At 37.1% G+C, this 20,172-nt stretch overlaps 1 protein-coding gene across 15 annotated transcripts in view; it reads right to left on the reverse strand.

Annotated features, from left to right (window-relative positions):
• ZFAND1 (zinc finger AN1-type containing 1) overlaps positions 1–20,172 on the reverse strand; it is a 31,286-nt gene that overhangs the window by 5,716 nt on the left and 5,398 nt on the right. The window contains exons 1-8 of one of the 15 annotated variants that reach the window (XM_073999054.1): positions 13,917–13,992; positions 10,901–10,943; positions 9,951–9,990; positions 7,690–7,817; positions 7,507–7,598; positions 6,616–6,737; positions 3,302–3,375; positions 2,683–2,701 (exon numbers count right to left, since the gene is read on the reverse strand). In XM_073999054.1, coding sequence (XP_073855155.1) covers positions 2,698–2,701; positions 3,302–3,375; positions 6,616–6,737; positions 7,507–7,598; positions 7,690–7,817; positions 9,951–9,990; positions 10,901–10,943; positions 13,917–13,971 — 558 coding nt within the window. In that variant the 5' untranslated portion in view covers positions 13,972–13,992 and the 3' untranslated portion in view covers positions 2,683–2,697. Of the gene's footprint in view, positions 1–2,682; positions 2,702–3,301; positions 3,376–6,615; positions 6,738–7,506; positions 7,599–7,689; positions 7,818–9,950; positions 9,991–10,900; positions 10,944–13,108; positions 13,268–13,836; positions 13,993–20,172 lie in introns of those variants that run through there. The other 14 variants (XR_012416479.1, XR_012416480.1, XM_073999057.1 and 11 more) reach the window with 14 other exon arrangements.

The following is a 20,172-nucleotide window of genomic DNA, read 5'->3' on the forward strand; positions in this document are numbered from 1 at the left end:
ATTTCTTCCAAAACTAATGTATAGCATATAAAGCAAATCCAATGTGAATCCTTCAGGAACGGTTCTGAGTCAGGCCAAAAGCCTAGAATTGCTAGTAGATACTGCTGGGAATTCAAACTGTACTTCACCTAACTTCATAGAAGTAAGACTATGCTGTGTTATCTGTTGCTTTTTATAATCATACTCTCAGTTTCCACATTTTGCTTTTAAAGAGTCTAACTTCTTTAACAGGCTATGTTGAAGTCTGTTATTCACAACCTTGCCCCATTATGGTAACCTAGAAATCCTAAGAGTGGTATTTTTCAAAATCTGGATATAATAATCATAACATTCAGAAGGATAAATAAATGCTAATAAAAATACTAAGAAAAAATGGAAAAATACGGATGGGACTTGCATGATCTGATATAGAACATTCTATAAAGCTATTGCACCAAATCAATTTGGTATTAACTTATGAGTAAAAAATGAGTAGACTGTAATAGAAAATTAAGAAATAAATCCATATACAGAAAATAAAATGTTCAACTTTTCATGAAGGTGATATTTTGGTATTTCAATCCAATAAAACATAGATAACTTATTAAATAATCAGTGATGGCAAAACTACCTAAACAACTGGAAGAAAATAAAATTAAGCCCTTAGCTCACATCATATGCTAACCAAAAAAACAGGTGGATTAAAGATTAATCCAAAACAAGCCAGGCTCAGTGGCTCACGCCTATAATCCCAGCATTTTGGGAGGCTGAGGCAGGTGGATCACCTGAGGTCAGGAGTTCGAGACCAGCCTGACCAACACGGTGAAACCCTGTCTCTACTAAAAATACAAAAATTACCCGGGCATGGTGGCGCATGCCTGTAATCCCGGCTACTCAGGAGGCTGAGGCAGGAGAATTGCTTGAACTCAGGAGGCAGAGGGTGCAGTGAGCTGAGATCGCACTATTGTGCTCCAGACTGGGCAATAAGAGCAAAACTCCGTCACAAAAAAAAAAAAAAAAAGGCTAATGCAAAACAAAACCAACATACAAAACCCAAAGGAAAACCACAACAGGAATGAAAGAAAAGACAGAACTTGGAAAATTTAAATGTAAAATATTGCTATGTCAATTAGAAATGTAAATAATATCAATATACTGATAGCTTTGAAAAACAATTTACAAATAATGATTATAGATAAAGGATTAACATCTTTTATAGTCTGAGAGCTCCTATAAGTTGACCAAACAAAACAAATAGAAAAATATCCCAAAAGAAAAATGACCAAAGGATACTATTCAATAACAATTCAGAGAAGGGCAATTCCAAATGCCTAAAAAACATATTAAAAGTTGTCCAAACTGAATAATAGTCACAAAAATACAAATTAAAGCAATTATGAAATATCTTTGTATAGCCACCAGACTGTAAAATATTAAAAAGAATGCTAACAGTTACTGGAACCCATGGAGAAAAAGGGTACTCTCATGTTTGCCCACAAGAGGCAGTATACGGAACTGGTTAGAATGGCAGGCTCTTACCAAGTTAGTGCTCTTAAAAATACTTAACTCCAGATTACTCATCTGTGAAATTCGGACAAAAATATATCTCAGAAGAGTTGTAAGTACTAAAGGTGATTAAAAAACTAGAGCCACAAAACCATGCTTAGTATAGGCAATCCGTCAATGAAGTTCGATTTGAAATGTGAATTGTAATTTCTTTGTAAAGTTGTTTGACAATTTTTATTAAAATTTAAAATATGCATACCATTTGACACAGCAAACACACTCTTGGGAATTTATCTCACAGAAAGAAAAGTACCACACAGGCTACTTAGCACAGTAGCCAAAACTGGAAACAAAGTGAATGCTCATTAACAGAAAAATGACAAAATAAGCCACAGTACACCCACACCACAGAAGAGGACGCAGTTGGAAAGAAAATGATTTAGGGCCACACCAACTCACTTGAGGGAATTTCTACTAGGCATTAAGGAGAGAAAGATATATAATCTACCCCAAACCTGCTTTAGTTTTATTTATAGCCCTAATGACTACACAAACTATTATATATTTAATATCTGTCTCAGCCCAGTGGCATATAAATTCCAGGAACTCTGGATTCATAAGGGCAGGAGGGATTCTGTTTTATTCACTACTGTATTATCAGGTCTTGGTATATAGAAGGCATTTTTTTTTTAAGTGTGTTGACTAAATGAATGATACCATTTTTATAAAATAATGACAGAAAAATATTCTTTATGCCTTTGCATACATATACAAGTAGAATACATTTTCATTTATGTAAAATGATATACACACATATATATACACACACATAATACATACTTACACATATATGTATATACATGGATACAATACACAGGTATATATTATACATTTATGTATAAACACATAGACACCCACATATATCTCTAGTATGTCTATATTTATACACACACAAACATTAATAATAAAGGGAAAAACTTTTATCTACAAACTTTATAGAATGCTTTATGATATATTGTTAAGTGTGTGAAAAAGGTGATTTGTGAAACCAGACTGCCTAGTTTCAATTCGTAGTTCTCCACTTACTAGCTATGTTAATAGAATGTTACTCTTTTTGGGTAAGAGTTAATAGTGCATACCTTATAAACTTGTTGCAAGGATGAAATGTTTTAGAAGACTGTCTCAAAGTAAGTCTTGTAGAAGTTTTCACTGTTATCTTTCAAGTAATAGAAGAATTGCAAAGTAATGTAAGTATTACTGAATACCTAAGACCAGGTCTTCTCAACTTTGCCACTATTTACATTTTAGGCCAAGAAAAAATTCTCTGTTGTCGGCCTTGTCCACTACAATGTATGAATTTAACAGTATCTCTGGCCTCTACCAACTAAATACCAGGAGCACCCCATTCCCAACTGTGATAACTAAAAATGTCTCCAGACATTGCTGAATGTCCCCTTAAGGAGCAAAACTGCTCTCAGTTAAGAACTGCTGCTTTGTGGGATGGAAATGGATGAGAGACACAGGAGTATGTATGCTTTTTCTCCATATGCATCTTTCGATAGTTACACTTGTTAAAAGCTTGTACTACCTTTGCAATTTAAAAAAATCAAATAAAATTTCAAAAAAGGAAAATATCAGGGGTAGTCAATAAAATAAGAAAACTGTAATCAATCGTCTCTAAGCCATCAGAACAAATTCAATACAAAAGGAAAGAGAAAGAGTCAAAGAAAAAGGGGGATGAGAAGAAAATATATGATGGAAGAAATATGTTCAAATACACCAATGACCATCATAAACAAGAAAGGATTCAACTCACCTACAAAAGAGAGATACTATCAAACTGGTTTTAAAAAAACAAAGTCCAGCTATATGCTGCTTACAAGAGACACCCTAAAATGAAACAACAACAAAAGTTGAAATATAAACGGATGAAAAAATTACGCACTTGTTAAATATTCACCAAAAGAAAGCTAAACAATATTATAATTCAAAATAGGATTAAAGGCAAAATTCATAAAGAACATATAACAATGAAGAAATTCTATGCACTTGATAATATATAACCCTACAAACCATTAGAGTTATATAAAAAAATTAGCAAAACCACATCCATAGTAGAAGATTTTAACCTGAGAAAGTGATAAATCAAGAGGATCAAAAATTAAGTACACACATACACATATGGTACATATAGACAGAGAGAGACAGCAGATGATAAAGCAAACAGGGCAAAATATAAATAATTGGTACATTTGGGTAAAGAATATGGAAAAGTTATTTGTACTATGTTTGTAACTTGCACGTGTTTGAAATGGTATCAAAATAAAGATACTAAAAAAGTATATTGTTACACCTAAACAAGTATATTAAAAATACTCAAGCCTGTAATCCCAGCACTTTGGGAGGCCGAGACGGGCGGATTACGAGGTCAGGAAATCCAGACCATCCTGGCTAACACGGTGAAACCCGTCTGTACTACAAAATACAAAAAAAAAACACTAGCCGGGTGAGGTGGTGGGCGCCTGTAGTCCCAGCTACTCTGGAGGCTGAGGCAGGAGAAGGGCGTAAACCCGGGAGGCGGAGCTTGCAGTGAGCTGAGATCTGGCCACTGCACTCCAGCCTGGGAGACAGAGTGAGACTCCGTCTCAAAAAAAAAAAATAAAAAATAAACAAACTTGCCGGGCGCAGTGGCTCACGCCTGTAATCCCACCATTTTGGGAGGCCAAGGAGGGCGGATCACGAGGTCAGGAGTTCAAGACCAGCATGACCAACATGGTGAACTCTTGTCTCTACTAAAAATACAAAAATTAGCCGGGTGTGGTGGTGCACACCTGTAATCCCAGCTACTCATGAGCCTGAGGCAAGAGAATCACTTGAACCCAAGAGGCGGAGGTTGCAGTGAGCTGAGATTGCCCCACTGCACTCCAGCCTGGGCGACAGAATGAGATTCTGTCTCAAAACAAAACAAAACAAAAATAAAATAAATAAATTACCATTCTATGTGAAAGGCTGGAAAAAGGACATTAGGGAAAAATCTAAACAAAGCAGAAGGAAATAATGAAAAAGCAACAATTAGTGAAACAGAAAACAAACGCAGAGGTCTTTAAATCCGAATCACGGTTGTTTGCAAACACTAAGGAAAAATAAGGATAAACTTGTAGCTATTCTGTCTAAAGGGGAAAGAAGGAAAAGTACAAATGAAAAATATTAAGAAAGAAGTAGAATGACTAAAGACACACAGAGACTCTGAAGTATAACAGAATAACTTGAACAACTTGATAACAATAAACTGAAAAATCTACATCAAACAATTTTTTGGAAAAATATTTACCAAAATTGACTTCAGAAGAAATAGATTATCCAGATAAAGAAAGGTGTAACACATTGGCATAGTATTCGAAATTCTCCAAGAGTTACTACAACTGAGTGTTACGAAACCTTCGAGAACAAATGATTCCCACCCTCTACAACTACCTCAAAGAATAGAAGACAGAAAGCTGCTCAACTAATTTTTGAGCATAATCTTGCTATTAATGTCACGAATACACACTAAATAATATGTTAGCAAATCAATTTATCAGTGTATTTTAAAAGAATTATATACCAGAGTCAAGTGATTTATCCTGGAATATTTGATGATCTAATGACAGAAACCTGATTGATAAAATTTATTACATTGATGAGGAAACAATGATCTTACTAGATGTAAGAAAAAAATTTACAGTAAAGTTTAATATCCATTCATAATGTAAATTCCTAGCAAACTAGGAATAGAAAGAAATAATAATATCAAGAAAAAGGCTACTAACACTAACTTACAGTATATCTAATACTTGAGGAAACTTTAGATACATTTGCATTAAAGTCAGAAACATGATGATTCCTTCTATTGCCCATATTATTCAACATTGTTCTGAAGATCTCAACATTAAGACAAACAATGATAATGAGCAAAAGAGAAGAGAAAATCTGCAGAAAAAATCTACAAAAATTGGTATTTGGAGAAGATATAACACCAAAGAAAATAGCCCAGAAAAATCTACAAAATATGGGAACTATTAGGAATTTATTTGCCAGATAGAAGGTCAACATAACATTAACCAACAATAGTTAGGAAAATGTAATTTTTTAAAAAAGGTATTATTTATAATGACAGCAAAAATTATAAAGAGCCTAGGAATAAAACTAAGAAAAGGTATATAAATATTTATGGTAGGCATTATAGAATGTTACTTCTATAATTACACATAAAAGAAAACCTAAAGAAAAGTTGGAAAGATATACCACAGACATAGATAGAGGAGTCAAAATTCTAAAGATGTCAACTGTCTCTAATCTAAAATTCAGCATAATTCCTATCAAAATCATAAATTCACAGAACAGGGCAAAGTGATCCTCAAATTTTTATGAAGGAATAAATGGCCAAAAATAGACATGGTTGAAAGCACTAATAGAAAGAGTCAAATGAGTACAACCACTGACAACAGGAAGTTGACCTTATCTAGTAAAGCTGAAGATCAGCAAAGCCCATAATCCAGGTTTTCTATTTCCAAGTATATTCCCTAAAGTAGCATTTTTTAAACTGGGAGTCTCAATCCATCAGAGGTTGGAAAATCAACCTAATAGGTTCTGACTAACAATCTTTAAAATAGAATAACAAATATCATAATATAACACATATTAAGGGTAAGTACCACTCAACTAAATTGTGTTAGGTATTGGGTTGTTATATAAAATAACTGATATTGTGAAGTTTTAAAAGAACAGTCCTAGAGAAACTCTTCTACATATACACAAGGATGGTCACCACAGACAGTTTATAATAGCGAAAAATTGAAAAAAATCTGAATTTTGTTGACTACATGTCTCAGTATGGATAAACGTTAACAGCACATCCCAAGTGGGAAAAAGAAAACCAACACGAAGAAGGATACATATGGTTCACTGTCATGTCTACAAAGTGAAAAGACTCATAAAACTATGTATGATTTATGCTGACATATACCATGCAACATTAAGAATGATACATACTAGGTTTAGGTTAGTTGTTAATTGATGGGAAGGAGGAACACAAAGAGGACTTCAACTATATTTGAAATTTTTGTGTTTTAAAAAATCTCTAAGACCAACCTGTGGTAATGACTTATCACCATCAGCATGCATCTTTAATTTCATCAATGCAACCTTTGCAGCTGTTTCACTATTTTTGGCACCTTTCCGTCGTTTACTTGCTGTTTCTCCTGTCTTGGAATCTAAGAAGTGTAAGCATGTAATCACATAAAACTTTCACATTACAAATAGAGTTTCATTAAAAAACACTTATTAATTATGGCCCTGAAACATATATAAATTACACACAAGAGAGATATACAGAGACCACATTCATTGTATAGGTATTGTATTTACATGGTCAATGGAAAAATATCATTGAGATTGATCTAAGCAATCACCACATCAAAAAATTCACTATAATGTGCTTCTTTCCAACTTAAGCCTACTCAACCTAAAGCAGTCATTAATGCTTCTACAGACAACCTTAGATTTGCATATGCAAGATTTTAATAAAGGTACTATCCTTAATACGGAATAAAAATTCTGAGCTAACATACTGGCAGAAAGACTGATTTAAGTCACGGATACATTTGTTTCTGTTTCTGGTATCTCTTATTATCAGCAGTATTCACAGCACAGCTGACTAGGTTTAGAGTTTAGTCTGTAGAGAAAGCAGCTGACTACTTTAATCTCATGAATACAATTTCTAGCCCGATGGTTAACTAGCTAATCTAAGTGGCTCAGCAAAAGAGATAAGTACTTACGGTGGAGTACTTCCAAATAATTTCCAAATTTTCATTGTTCAGGTAGACCTCATAAGATATACTGTCACAAGAATATCATCAAAATGCAAGTTAATACAAATACCACTAGGGCTATTAATGATGCCTCCCGTAACTGGAAAGTAGACATAAGAAGCAGGAACTCTGGAACTAGGAAAGCAACAAAACACACTTTCTAGATACTTACCAATAATGTCTTTAACAAGCTTCTGAGTGGCAGCCATTCGAGGCTTTGGGATTTCCAGTTTTTCACACTCATGATCTGACTGATGACGGTGTCTATGAGCAACAGAAGAGTGACACTAGTTCATGTGTTTGTATAGGACTTAAACAGATATACAAAGTGTGAACAGCCTAAGTGATCAATCACCTCAGGCAAAAATTCTTCTCACAATGAGGACATATAACTGCCACAAGTTCTCTCTCAGCACAGTCTTTGAATGAGCATGGGTAAGATGTATGTTGATCTGTCTTCAGTCTCTCATTGATTACAGTCACCTGAAAATGCAAAAAGGACGAAATGTATTACATTTCAGACCTAAACCAAATCAATGTGTCTATTCTAGAAGGCGGCATTCATATTATTTTTGCTTAAACTTATTAGAGCAAGTTACTTACTCTCACATAAAGATTATAATGAATGTTTTGTGTGACAAATGATTACTATGCTGACTGTTGCACATTTTCATAATTTTCCTACTGTGTTATATTTGTCTTCTAAGTCAAGTTGAAATGACTATTTAATTACGCTGTATAATTTTAACTTGCTTTGTAACAGTCTCATACAAAGATGCTCCCATGATGTGCTCAGGTAATTATCTCATCAACCCTCAAATGGCAAGTCAACCTAATTTCCACACTAATTTTAGGAGATGAAACAACTCAGAGAATAAAACACTTAAAAATATTTATTTATTCCTGAGATAAAAGGTTAAAGACAGTTTTCGTAACCATATATTATTCTTTATGCCCTATTTCATATTTTTATTACCAGCAAATACTCCACTACAGGAAGAAAAGATTTTATAAGACTAAAAAAAAAAAAAAAGTCTAGATCAGCCAGGCTATTCTGAGCATTAACAAACCAAGTTTCTAAAGATGAGTAAACTTAGGGAAATCATTGCTTGAAAACCACAACCAAAGGGAATTTCTTTTTATAAATAATAGTTACACCTTATTGAAATTAACTTAAGTATCTTTTTGAACTTGTTGCAATGGCCTAATGATGTTTCAGTATTTAATTAATAGAATCTAATTATCTGAGAGACAGTCAGAGAAATCAAATTATATCCTAAGAAAAAACAAAACACAGGATATATTTATAAACTGCAAGAAACATCAGTAAGTTTTATTGTATGACTGAATATTTCCTCCAATTAACGCTGCATAAAATCAACATGCTAGGTAATTTTAATTTTCCTCAAATAGATCAAGTAAACTTCAAAGAATCAAATTTTGACCGATCATTTAAACTTGAAAGAATCAGATTTCAACTGAATCTCATGTAACATTAATAACTTTCTATAACTGAGAAAACGGATGTGAAAATATTTGGTAAAGCACTTGGTAAATGGTGGGCAGGAATAAATGTCCACTGAAAAGTGTTAGAACACATTGAACATGGTGGGTTTAGCTTTCTCTCTTCCTCTTGGAATTGAACTGCCTTCAGGAGAAAGCCTAACCTGGTCCAGTACTGCTGTGACTGCTGGGCAAGTCTCCCTAATTCTGGATTTTCTTTGCAAACCCATTTGGCTCTATGCTGAGCTTCATCATTCAACTTATCTTTACCAGTAATAAGGGTAATATTTTGACCTCTATATGCCAGACCTTTCTTAACTTACGATTTGTACAAAATTAGGGTAGGAATTTTATGACTATAGGTTTCTTCCTGGTTGTCTTAGGCCGACTGAGCCAGAATGATTTACTACCACAGACCCTATCAGCGGGCATCAGTGAAAATGAACACAACAGTGAAGGACACAGTGAACTGGAGGGAATATACAAGGAGGACATTAACTTAAGTGTATATTTATAAATATATAGCCTTAGATAGGTGCGGTGGCTAACGCCTATAATCCCAACACTTTGGGAGGCCAAGGCGGGTAGATCACCTGAGGTCAGAGTTTCAGACCAGCCTGGCCAACATGGTAAAACCCCATCTCTACTAAAAATACAAAAGTCAGTCGGGCGTGGTGGTGCATGCATATAATCCCAGCTACTTGGAAGGTTAAGCCAGGAGAATCACTTGAACCCAGGAGGCAGAGGTTGCAGTGAGCCGAGATCGCGCCACTGCACTCCAGCCTGGGCAACAAGAGCAAAACTCCATCTCAAACAAAACAAAACAAAACAAAACAAACAAATAAATATATAGCCTTACACTGTAAGTGGGCTACCTAAACAAATGTTAAGGAATAAGAATTATGAGGATAAAAATTTACAAATACCAAGTAAAACAATTTTTTTTTCAAACAGAAAAATAATATAAATGAAGCAAAAGCCTGTTTACCTAATCAGTTTAGTGTGCCAAACTTTAATCTCCGTGACACTGACTGGCTTTAAATCTAATCAAATTCAGAATAAAAGTACATAAATACAAATACATTTTATCAGATCGGAAAAATATTAACATACCTCAGGACAACCATGAGACTCCCTGCTTCTGTGTTCAAGGCTTAAATAATAATGGCAAGTGTTTATTTAAATAACATGCTTAGAGATAACTGCAGTAATTTGTGATATTTTAATGTTCAGTATTCTTAAGATACATTATGCTCATACTACATCAATAACTTTGAATATGAGAAAAAACTGAAATGTCAGATAAATTAAAGATGGAGCATCTATAGTCTCAAAAGTTTTAAAACACAAATATTCAATTTCAATGAGTAAAAACAATTCACCACACTAAATTACGTTTACTTTGAATACTTTAGGGTACATGAAAATATAAACGTATCTTTCAGCTCTTTTTATTTCTAAAAGATCATCAGTAGTAAAATGTGAAGAGTGTTCTAATTCCAAATAATTTAAAAATATACATTACTTTTATTTACTTCCAACAAATCATTTTGAATTACATTCTGAAAAAAAATCATTCTTTCAGTGCCCTATTTTGTAAAACAAATGCTTGACATTTTAAAGTTTAACTGTAAGGAAAATCCATTTTCCAAAATTCTTGATTAATTCCCAGGTTTTACTTGGCATGTAATGTAGTCAAATGCTGTGATTCCTATTTTAAGGCATTTAGAGGTTGGGCTCTTTTCATTTTATTAATTAAAATAAAGAGTAATAATTATAACTAGATTTTTACCATATTCTTTATATTATGAATATTATTTTCTCCTTGTAATTAAAAGACAAAAATATAACTTTTATATAAAATTCACATACATAACCCCACTTTTGGAAGTTTAAAAATTAGTCACATATATGAAGAAGTAATCAGAGCCTATAACTATACAGAATATCAATAATCAATGGCTAAAGTAACAATTACTTTAAATCATTCTACTTTTCAGAAATAATCTCATATTAATAAACATTAAAATTACTCCCAAATCCTACATGAAAACTTAACTTACCAAAATATTCCTGAACAATCATCACACACAAACGGAAGAAAATCTAAAATTGAGAGAAAATGTATATACTGGTCAGTATCTGATTTTGATTTAGTTTTCTTAAGCAAGAAAGCAACCTCTATGGAAAAATTTCCCATTTTGATTAATATCCTAGTGTAGCAAGCACTATGTAACCACTCTAAGAAAAGTAATCACTTCAATAACTGTGACAGAAAGCAATTGGATTAACAAAAGGTATTAACAGATGTTGCTTGTACCTTTACTAAGTCAGACAAAAATAAGTTCTAGTGGTTTTCTTTTTCTTTTTTTGTTTTGTTTCCCAGATTTACTAGGTGTTGTTTTTGATGACTGTATACTGCAAAAATTCCGCATTTGGAGTTAAAAACCTGGGATTCAATTCTGATTCCACTGCTTACTAATCTAACAATGCTAGGCAAGTTACTTAACAATAAAGCTTTGGATATATATATATTTATATATATCCAATAAATATATATTTATATATATATATATATCTGTGTACTAATATATATCTGCGTGTGAACAACATATATATATATCGCCAAAGCTTGACTATATTCAAATACATTTATATTTATATATACATCTATAAGATTTATGGTATTTCAAATATATATAATTTGATGTAATATATAGTAGTATAAAGTATATGTGTGTGTATTTCTATATATGTATGTAAATAAACATATACAAAACCAAAGCTCTATTATTGGGTAAGAAAAAATAGAAAGATATAGACAGGTAGATACAGAGGTATAAAGAGATAAGCACATCCTTTCTGTGTATATATGTGTGTGTGTGTATCATGTGTGAATATATCTATATCTGTATCTATGCTGTAGGCCACACAGACCTCATAGTGTACTTATAAAAACCAAATGAGATATATATAAAAGATCAGAATAGTAATACGGTAACTATAATTAATAAGAATAATACAACAATTAACTTCTTTTGAGTACACTCAACTCAGAACAATACTGCAAGGCGTCGTGTGCGGTGGCTCATGCCTGTAATCCCAGCACTTTGGGAGGCCGACGCGGGCGGATCACCTGAGGTTGAGAGTTTGAAAACAGCCTGGCCAACATGGCGAAACCCCATCTTTACTAAAAAATTTTAAAAAACACACAAAAAAATTAGCTGGGCATGGTGGTTCATGCCTGTAATCCCAGCTACTCAAGAGGCTGTGAGGCAGGAGAATTACTTGAACTCAGGAGGCGGAGGTTGCAGAGAGCCGAGATGGCGCCACTGTGCTCTATCCTGGGCCACAGAGCCAGACTCCATCTCAAAACAAAACAAACAAACAAACAAACAAAAAAGAACAATACCGCAGTGACTGGGTGGAGATGTTTAATATTTTGAGACTTTTAATAATGAAGTATTAGATGCAAACCAGAAGGACCCAGGGGAAAGAGTTAAGTCAAGACAATTTCCCAGCACCTGATACCATCCTTCAATCCCTCCAGAAGGGAGATAAAATTTAGGATATACACTTGATATAGTCTAAATCTTAACTGCTTTCCACTAGTCTCAAACAGATAGGCCTGGCCTCATCTCAGTTATTGACACTAAAGAGATAAATAGCTGGAAAGGAAAATGAACTATGTCATGAATGGCATATAATGTGTATTGGGACTCACTAGCGGGGGATCAGGCATAGACACACATAATTTACAGTCAAAACCCAAATGGGATGGGTGCAGCACAGCAACATGGCACAAGTATGCATATGTAACAAACCTGCACATTATGCACATGTACCCTAGAACTTAAAGTATAATAAAAACAAAAACAAAAACAAAAAAAAACCCAAATGGCTAAGCTTCCACATGAAAAAAGTCACACTGTCTTGTTATTACAGCCAGTGGTGAAAGATACATAGATAGAGGGCTATAAGTAACAAGAACCTAGAAGGGATTGTCACCTGTGCTATCATGCATGCCCACAGTAGAAATCACCAATCAATTATGGAACTCCACTGAAACTGGGCTAAATCTCAGAGTCCCTGACACTGTATTCAGGCACTTGATACCAATGACTGAAGTGGCAAGGGGAGATTAAACCTGTTTGCTACCTTATGTAGTGTGTGAAACCTAGTAACAACGACTGAGCAGTCTGTGTGGTTCTAACGCTCCAAAAACTTGCCTTTTCCAGGTGTATAGCATCCTGAAGCCAGTGCCACATTACCTTGGAGTAGGTATATCCCAAGGTCTCTCAGTACAATGGGGAGAGCTCATCGCCATATTATTAATTCTCTCTAAAACGCAGCTTACTAGTTGGAAAGGTCTTCTGTGTAAATGACTGTAGTTTACACCCTTATGTGGTCCAAGCACCAAAATCAATAATCTGTAAATGTTTGTTCAAACAATAATAATGAGAATCAGGGAATGACAGAGCTAGGAGAGCATGATGACCATTTGGTGGAATAATCTGAGGATCAGGATGCCTTTGAGAATTTGATAAAAGCTAAGGAAGTACCTTCTTCCGGACACAAATCCACGTGAATACCAGTTGGGCGAGCTGATCTCGCCCAACTCCTCCTGACAGCTAAGTAACAGATAAGTAAACAAAACGTTTGGGAAAGTGGCTGGCCGTAGGTCGCAGTGGCAAAGCCAAAAGACAACACTCTCAGACCAATCCTACGCGTCCCATCCCAGCGCTCAGCAGGGTAAGTGTGCGCCACGTGACCCAGCAGTGGGCTTCGTGCACTGCTCGGACACGGCACACTCGAAAACCAAAATGAACATGCAAGGTACGTTTTCAGGAAAGGAATGGCTTCCTTCCAAGGATACCACAAGTCATTTCAAAGCCTCACGGCCAACAAACACACGCACCAACCGATCTCACTGCAGCCCCAGAAGAAACGCTCCCACCCCGCTCCTCAGGCTCTGCCCAGCCTTGTGGCCTCCCCTCACCCGCCGCCACCATCCGCGGAGCCAAAGCGGAGCCCCGGTATCCCGTGGCCGGGGATGGGGGTTGGGGGCTCCCCGATCACCTCGCCGCCGGCAGTGCTCCACCTGGCAATGCTGCCCGATGTCCAACTCCGCCATCTCTCCGGGGCCGCAAGGGGCGGGACACAGCCTGACGGGCCGGGCAATGAGCGCGCGCGGCGCCTGACGGGAGAGTGGCGGACCCAGAGGCGGAGTCTACAGGTGGGGGCGGGGCCCGGAAGCCAGCTGTTCGCTGTGTTCTAGGTGCGTTCGCAGTGACCTGGAAAGGCCACTTTCTGTAAGTGTTCTCGGAGCGGAAGGCCTCTCGCCCAGTCCTTAAAGAAATACTCACCTGCAGCTGGGCGCGGTGGCTCACGCCTGTAATCCCAGCACTTTGTCAGGCCGCGACGGGCGGATCACCTGAGGTCAGGAGTTCGAGACCAGCCTGACCAGTGTGCAGAAACCCCCGTCTCTACTAAACATACAAAATTAGCCGGGCGTGGTGGCGCATGCCTGTAATCCCAGCTACTCGGGAGGCTGAGGCAGGAGAATCGCTTGAACCTGGGAGGCGGAGGTTGCAGTGAGCCAAGATTGGACCATTGCACTCCAACCTGGGCAAGAAGAGCGAAATTCCGTCTCAAAAAAAAAAAAAAAAAAAAGAAATGCCCACTTGCCTTTCTGAACGATTGCGTACCGCGGTTCCCTGCTTACAACCACGAAAATCAGTAACGGCTTCACAGAAATTGTCTTTTATTTATTTTTTTAAAAGTTAATATAACTCCAGGAACCAGAACAGTGCCTGGCACACAGTGTTGCAATCATCAAGCAGAAGAGACAGACACTGGTTATTCAATTCCTGAGCCACCCCTCAACCAGTGTTACTTGATTATGTAGTGTAACATACATGCCCCTTGCAAAACAGTCATCAGGGGTTTTTAAAAGTTAAGTTAATGTTTCTTTTTCTTTATCTTGTCCTTTTTTTTTTTTTTTTTTTAATTCTGTTGGTGGGTGGGTGGGGGGTGGGGAGAAATCTTAACTCCTGAGACCTTGAATGTGTACTGAACCTTACAGAGTTCCTCAAAGAACTCAGACTCATTTAGCACAACTACCTGAAGAAAGCTTATGGGATTCCACTGGGAGGTAGGGGAGTATCAGGTGTCTGGTGAGTCACTGCAAAGGTACTGAAGGAGAGGTACTTCTCAGTGGGTTACATATGAATGCCATTCCACCAATGTGATGCCAGGCACCACTCAGTGTGGATGGGTGACAATCACCCAGCACTTTTGACGGGAACTAGAAAAGTATTCTATGCCTCCCATATCCTTCTGGGGATTCCCAATCATTAATCATTGAGGTAGGGGGAAGGGTGACACTAGGAAAGAGTAATCATTACTTCTGCATTTGCTCTTGAGTCAATCTATTTAAGATTTCCATCTCAGAATTGCTTGAGTCTCTGGAGAAACTTTAAATTTTAGAGCTGTAGGTAACCTAAGATGTCATCTGGCTATCCCAGCCTCCATAGCTTTTCTTTTATTAAGATGAGAAAACCAGTTCATAGACATTAAATGATTGGCTCAATTTAGTGGATGAACCAGGACAAAAAATGCAAGTACTAAAGACTTCTGGTATTCTTGGATCTAGGGATCAGCCGCTTACCTAGATTTTATGTTTAAGTTGATCAGATCAATCAATAACAGGTTTCTTGGAATTTTACTAGGTGTTTGGAATGTTCTAGATAGGTGGCAAATATATGTTTTGTCAGTCCAATTATTCTGGATATATTTTTATTTTTTTCAGTTCTTGGACACCTCATGGAACATCAGATGATTAGAGTAGCCAGGATTGCAGTTGCTGTCACTGCTTTCTCTATTTAGTCTCCTTTGCTGGTTTCTTCTCTAGGTGCTACTTAAACACATCTATTTCACTATGTTTATGTCTTTGGTCCATTTATCAATTTACATCCTCATACAAGTGAAATTCCCATGGCTGGCCGGGCGCGGTGGCTCACGCCTGTAATCCCAGCACTTTGGGAGGCCGAGGCGGGCGGATCACAAGGTCAGGAGATCGAGACCACGGTGAAACCCCGTCTCTACTAAAAATACAAAAAATTAGCCGGGCGCGGTTGTGGGCGCCTGTAGTCCCAGCTACTCGGGAGGCTGAGGCAGGAGAATGGCGGGAACCCGGGAGGCGGAGCTTGCAGTGAGCCGAGATCGCGCCACTGCACTCCAGCCTGGGGCGACAGAGCGAGACTCCGTCTCAAAAAAAAAAAAAAAAAAAAAAAAAAAAGAAGAAAGAAATTCCCATGGCTTCCATATTAAAGCCTCTCATACCCATATTCTCAGTCCCGAGAACATTTTACCAAACGTGAAGTAGCTATTTCCAACTGTCTGATAGATCTATCTATGTGTCGTCATTTGTCATGGTGTCTTAAGTCCAAAATGGGATACTTTCCTACCATATCATCCCCTTTCTAACAAAGGCAGCCTACCACATACTTGTTTCATTCAACCGGTCAATCTTGGATTTATTCTCCACTTCTCCTTTCTTACTTCTCATGGAAGTAGCCATTAAACACTAGCAGTTCTCCCTCAGATATGTCTCTTAGGCCAGGCGCGGTGGCTCACGCCTGTAATCCCAGCACATTGGGAGGCTAAGGCGGGCAGATCACCCTGAGTTCGGGAGTTCAAGATCAGCCTGACCCACATGGAGAAACACTGTTTCTACTAAAAATACAAAAATCAGCCAGGCGTGGTGGCATGCGCCTGAATTCCCAGCTACTCAGGAGGCTGAGGCAGGAGAATCGCTTGAACCTGAGAAGAAGAGGTTGCAATGAGCCGAGTTCAAGCCATTGCACTCCATCCTGGGCAACAAGAGAGAAACTCCATCTCAAAAAACAAAAAAAAGAGCTTAGTCTCTGTAGTTATCCTCAGTGACTACCCTTTAAAAAAAAGTTATGATTACTGAAGAATAACATTTAAAAATTAAAATTAAGAGGGGGAAAATGCCTAATGTGTTGTTGTACATTTGAAAAGAGGGCAGTGATGTTTATATTAAAATTCCATATTATAGTGATTATTTACCATAAGTTATATTATTATGTATAGATTTTAAATCTGTCATATGAAAAATTTCTGCTAAATATAATATTAATAAATGTGGATAAAATAGAACATAGTTGTTAATTGAGATTATTATCCCTTAATGTGAAATTTACAAAGTGTTATAAACTAGCAAGTGTGACTTTGAATTACAGGTCAGAAAATATCTCTCTTTCCATCCCACTGAGGGCAGGGTGTACTTTACCACCTCCTTAATTTCGAACTTGGTCATTAACTTGCCTTGGCCTACAGAACATTGGCCAATTTGACCCAGGTAGAGGCCTTACATGAGGTTTGGCTTGGCCCTTGTGCTCTAGTGCTCCATCCATGAGAGGAACATGCGGCAAGTAGCTACTGCCCTTCAATCTGGGCCCTAGAATGAACACATGTGGAATATACCCAAACCCAGCCCACAAACTGGAAGCAAGTTCAGTCAATCCATAAACTGAAGAAGAGCTACCAAGCCAAGTCTTTTTCCAGCCCAGTGAGATCTCATTAGACCTGCAGATCTGTGAGCATGAGTATAAATCCTTTTGTTGTATGTCCTGAGGTTTTGGGGTGTTTTGTTACACAGCATCATCATGGCAATATCTGACTAATATACAAGCAATGAATAAAACAAATAAAAAGTGAGATATTCCATAGTTCACATGACAGAATCATTTTTCCTTTCTGGATATCAGTCTGTCTTGCACATCATGTTCAAAATCAAATCTTGAAGAGTCTAAATTCAAATTTTAATAATAACAGCTGCAATTCTTATTATTACTTACTATGTACCAGGCACTTAAAAGGATTATTTTATTTAATCTTCACAACAACACTTTTAGATACTATTATCCTCATTCTATAGAATAGCTTATAAAAATGACTCAGCTCCTGCCTCCCTCTCTCCCACATATAAAACTACTCTCTCCTTTCGTGTCTCCACTGACTTCTTACTTATTTGGACTTACTAGTTGTCCTCCTGCCCAACCTCAGGGACCAGTCTCATAGTCTGGAATGCTTTCTTCTCTCCTCACATTTGCCTGGTTATCTCCTCCTCATCTTTCAGCTCTCAAAAGAGGGATCTAGTACCTGCCCCAAGTTGGATCAGGTCTTTTGTTCTATGTACTGATTTCTCATTGTTGCTTTAACAAATTAGCATCAACCTAGTGGCTTTAAACAATACAAATGTAGGCTGGATGTGGTGGCTCATGCCTTTAATCCCAGCACTTTGGGAGGCCAAGGTGGGCTTATCACCTGAGGTTCAAGACCAGCCTGGCCAACATGATGAAACCCTGTCTCTACTAAAATACAAAAGTATTAGCTGGGCATGATGGCAAGTGCTTGTAATCTCAGCTACTCAGGAGGCTGAGGTGGGAGAATCACTTGAACCCGGGAGGTGGAGGTTGCAGTGAGCCAAGATCATGACGTTGCACTCCAGCCTGGGCTAAAGAGCGAGACTCAAAACAAAAAAACAAACAAAATAAAGTAAAACAAAACCCACAAATATTATCTTAAAATTCTGGAGGTCAGAAGTCCTAAAATCAGCGTATTGACAGGGCTGCATCCCTTCTGAAGGCTCTGGGAAAGATCCAATTCCTTGTCTTTTCCAGCTTCTAAAGGTTGCCCAAATTCCTTGACTCATGACTCCTTCCTCAGTCTTCAAAACCAGAAAGTGGCATCCTCAAATCTCTTCCTCTTCCTCACCAAACCTTCCCATTTTTCCTTTTGCCATGTCTGTCTCTAACCCTTCTGCCTTCCTCTCTTAAGGACTCTCGTGATCACATTGGGCCCACCTAGATATTTCAGGATAATCTCATTTGATGAGCCTTAACTTAATCACACCTACAGAGTCCTTTTTGCCGTGTAAGGTGACAGAGTCACAGGTTCATGGATTATAATGTATACGACTTTGAGGGCCATTGTTTTAACTACCGCAATATATATTCTCAAATTTCTCATAGTATTTCCATAGCATTTATCACAATTTCTGAGTTTATTTTTGCATGATTATTGATTAATATCTGTCTCCTCTTTGTCACCTGAGAACAAAGACTGTGTCTTATTTATTACATCTCTATCTCATTGCTCAATGCTTGGCATATGGTAAAACCTCAAAAAATATCTGTCCACTGAATCAATGAATGAACAAGTCAACACTGATATACACTGCCTCCCGTGTGGTTATACTTTCAATCAGTATTAATAAATATGTAAAATTCAGAACAAAGAACATGAACATGGTAGTTTGTTCACTGTGGTTGGCCACTCAAAACCACTGGGAATATTTTGCTTGGTTCTGAGAACCATACTTCAAATGTGAAAGAGGCAAATTGGGGCATATATTTAAAGGAGGGCAGCAGTATGGCAAAGGAACTAAAAACCATTACGTAAAACTGAGAGTTTATAATGTTTAGGGCTGAAGCAGTAGGGATGAATAAGGGTGTCAAGCAAAGGAAAACCTATAATCAAAACTGCAATCCCTACTATTATCATGGCAGCAGTTATGTGTGTGAGTTTTGAAAAGCATGGTTTTTTTAAGCAATAGTTTGCCTTCGCAGGTAACTTTGTAACATTTTCTCAGGTAATTATTCTTTAGAAAGATAAATTTAGTACTTCTGATAAGCATACATAAGATTATTTTGAAATGATGTCTTAAATTGCATTTTGGCACTAATGGGATATTCAAAATAATTAATCTAACTATAGAAAAAAAATCTAACTATAGAAAAAAAATAGCAACAACACCTACTATTAACTTTACTCCTTAAAATTCTCACCAATGAAAAGAATCAAATATTTAAAAATACGAACTAGTTTCTCAAGGGTATATTTCCTTCTTCTTCTTCTTCTTCTTCTTCTTCTTCTTCTTCTTCTTTTTTTTTTTTTTTTGAGACCGAGTCTTACTCTATTGTCCAGGATGGAGTGCAGTGGCACGATCTTGCCTCACTGCAACCTCTGCCTCCTGGGTTCAGGCAATTCTTTTGCCTCAGCCTCCTTTCTCCTGCCTCAGCCTCTCGAGTAGCTGGGACTACAGGCTCGCGCCACCACGCCCGGCTAATTTTTTTTTTTTGTATTTTTGGTAGAGACAGGGTTTCTCCATGTTGGCCAAGCTGCTCTCAAACTCCTGACCTCAGATGATCCACCTGTCTCGGCCTCCCAAAGTGCTGGGATTACAGGTGTGAGCCATCTTGCCCAGCCTAGAGAGTATATTTCTTATAAGAGGAAGTCATTGCCT

Source organism: Macaca fascicularis, chromosome 8, assembly GCF_037993035.2.
Source record: "Macaca fascicularis isolate 582-1 chromosome 8, T2T-MFA8v1.1".
NCBI classification, from domain to species: Eukaryota; Metazoa; Chordata; class Mammalia; order Primates; family Cercopithecidae; genus Macaca; species Macaca fascicularis.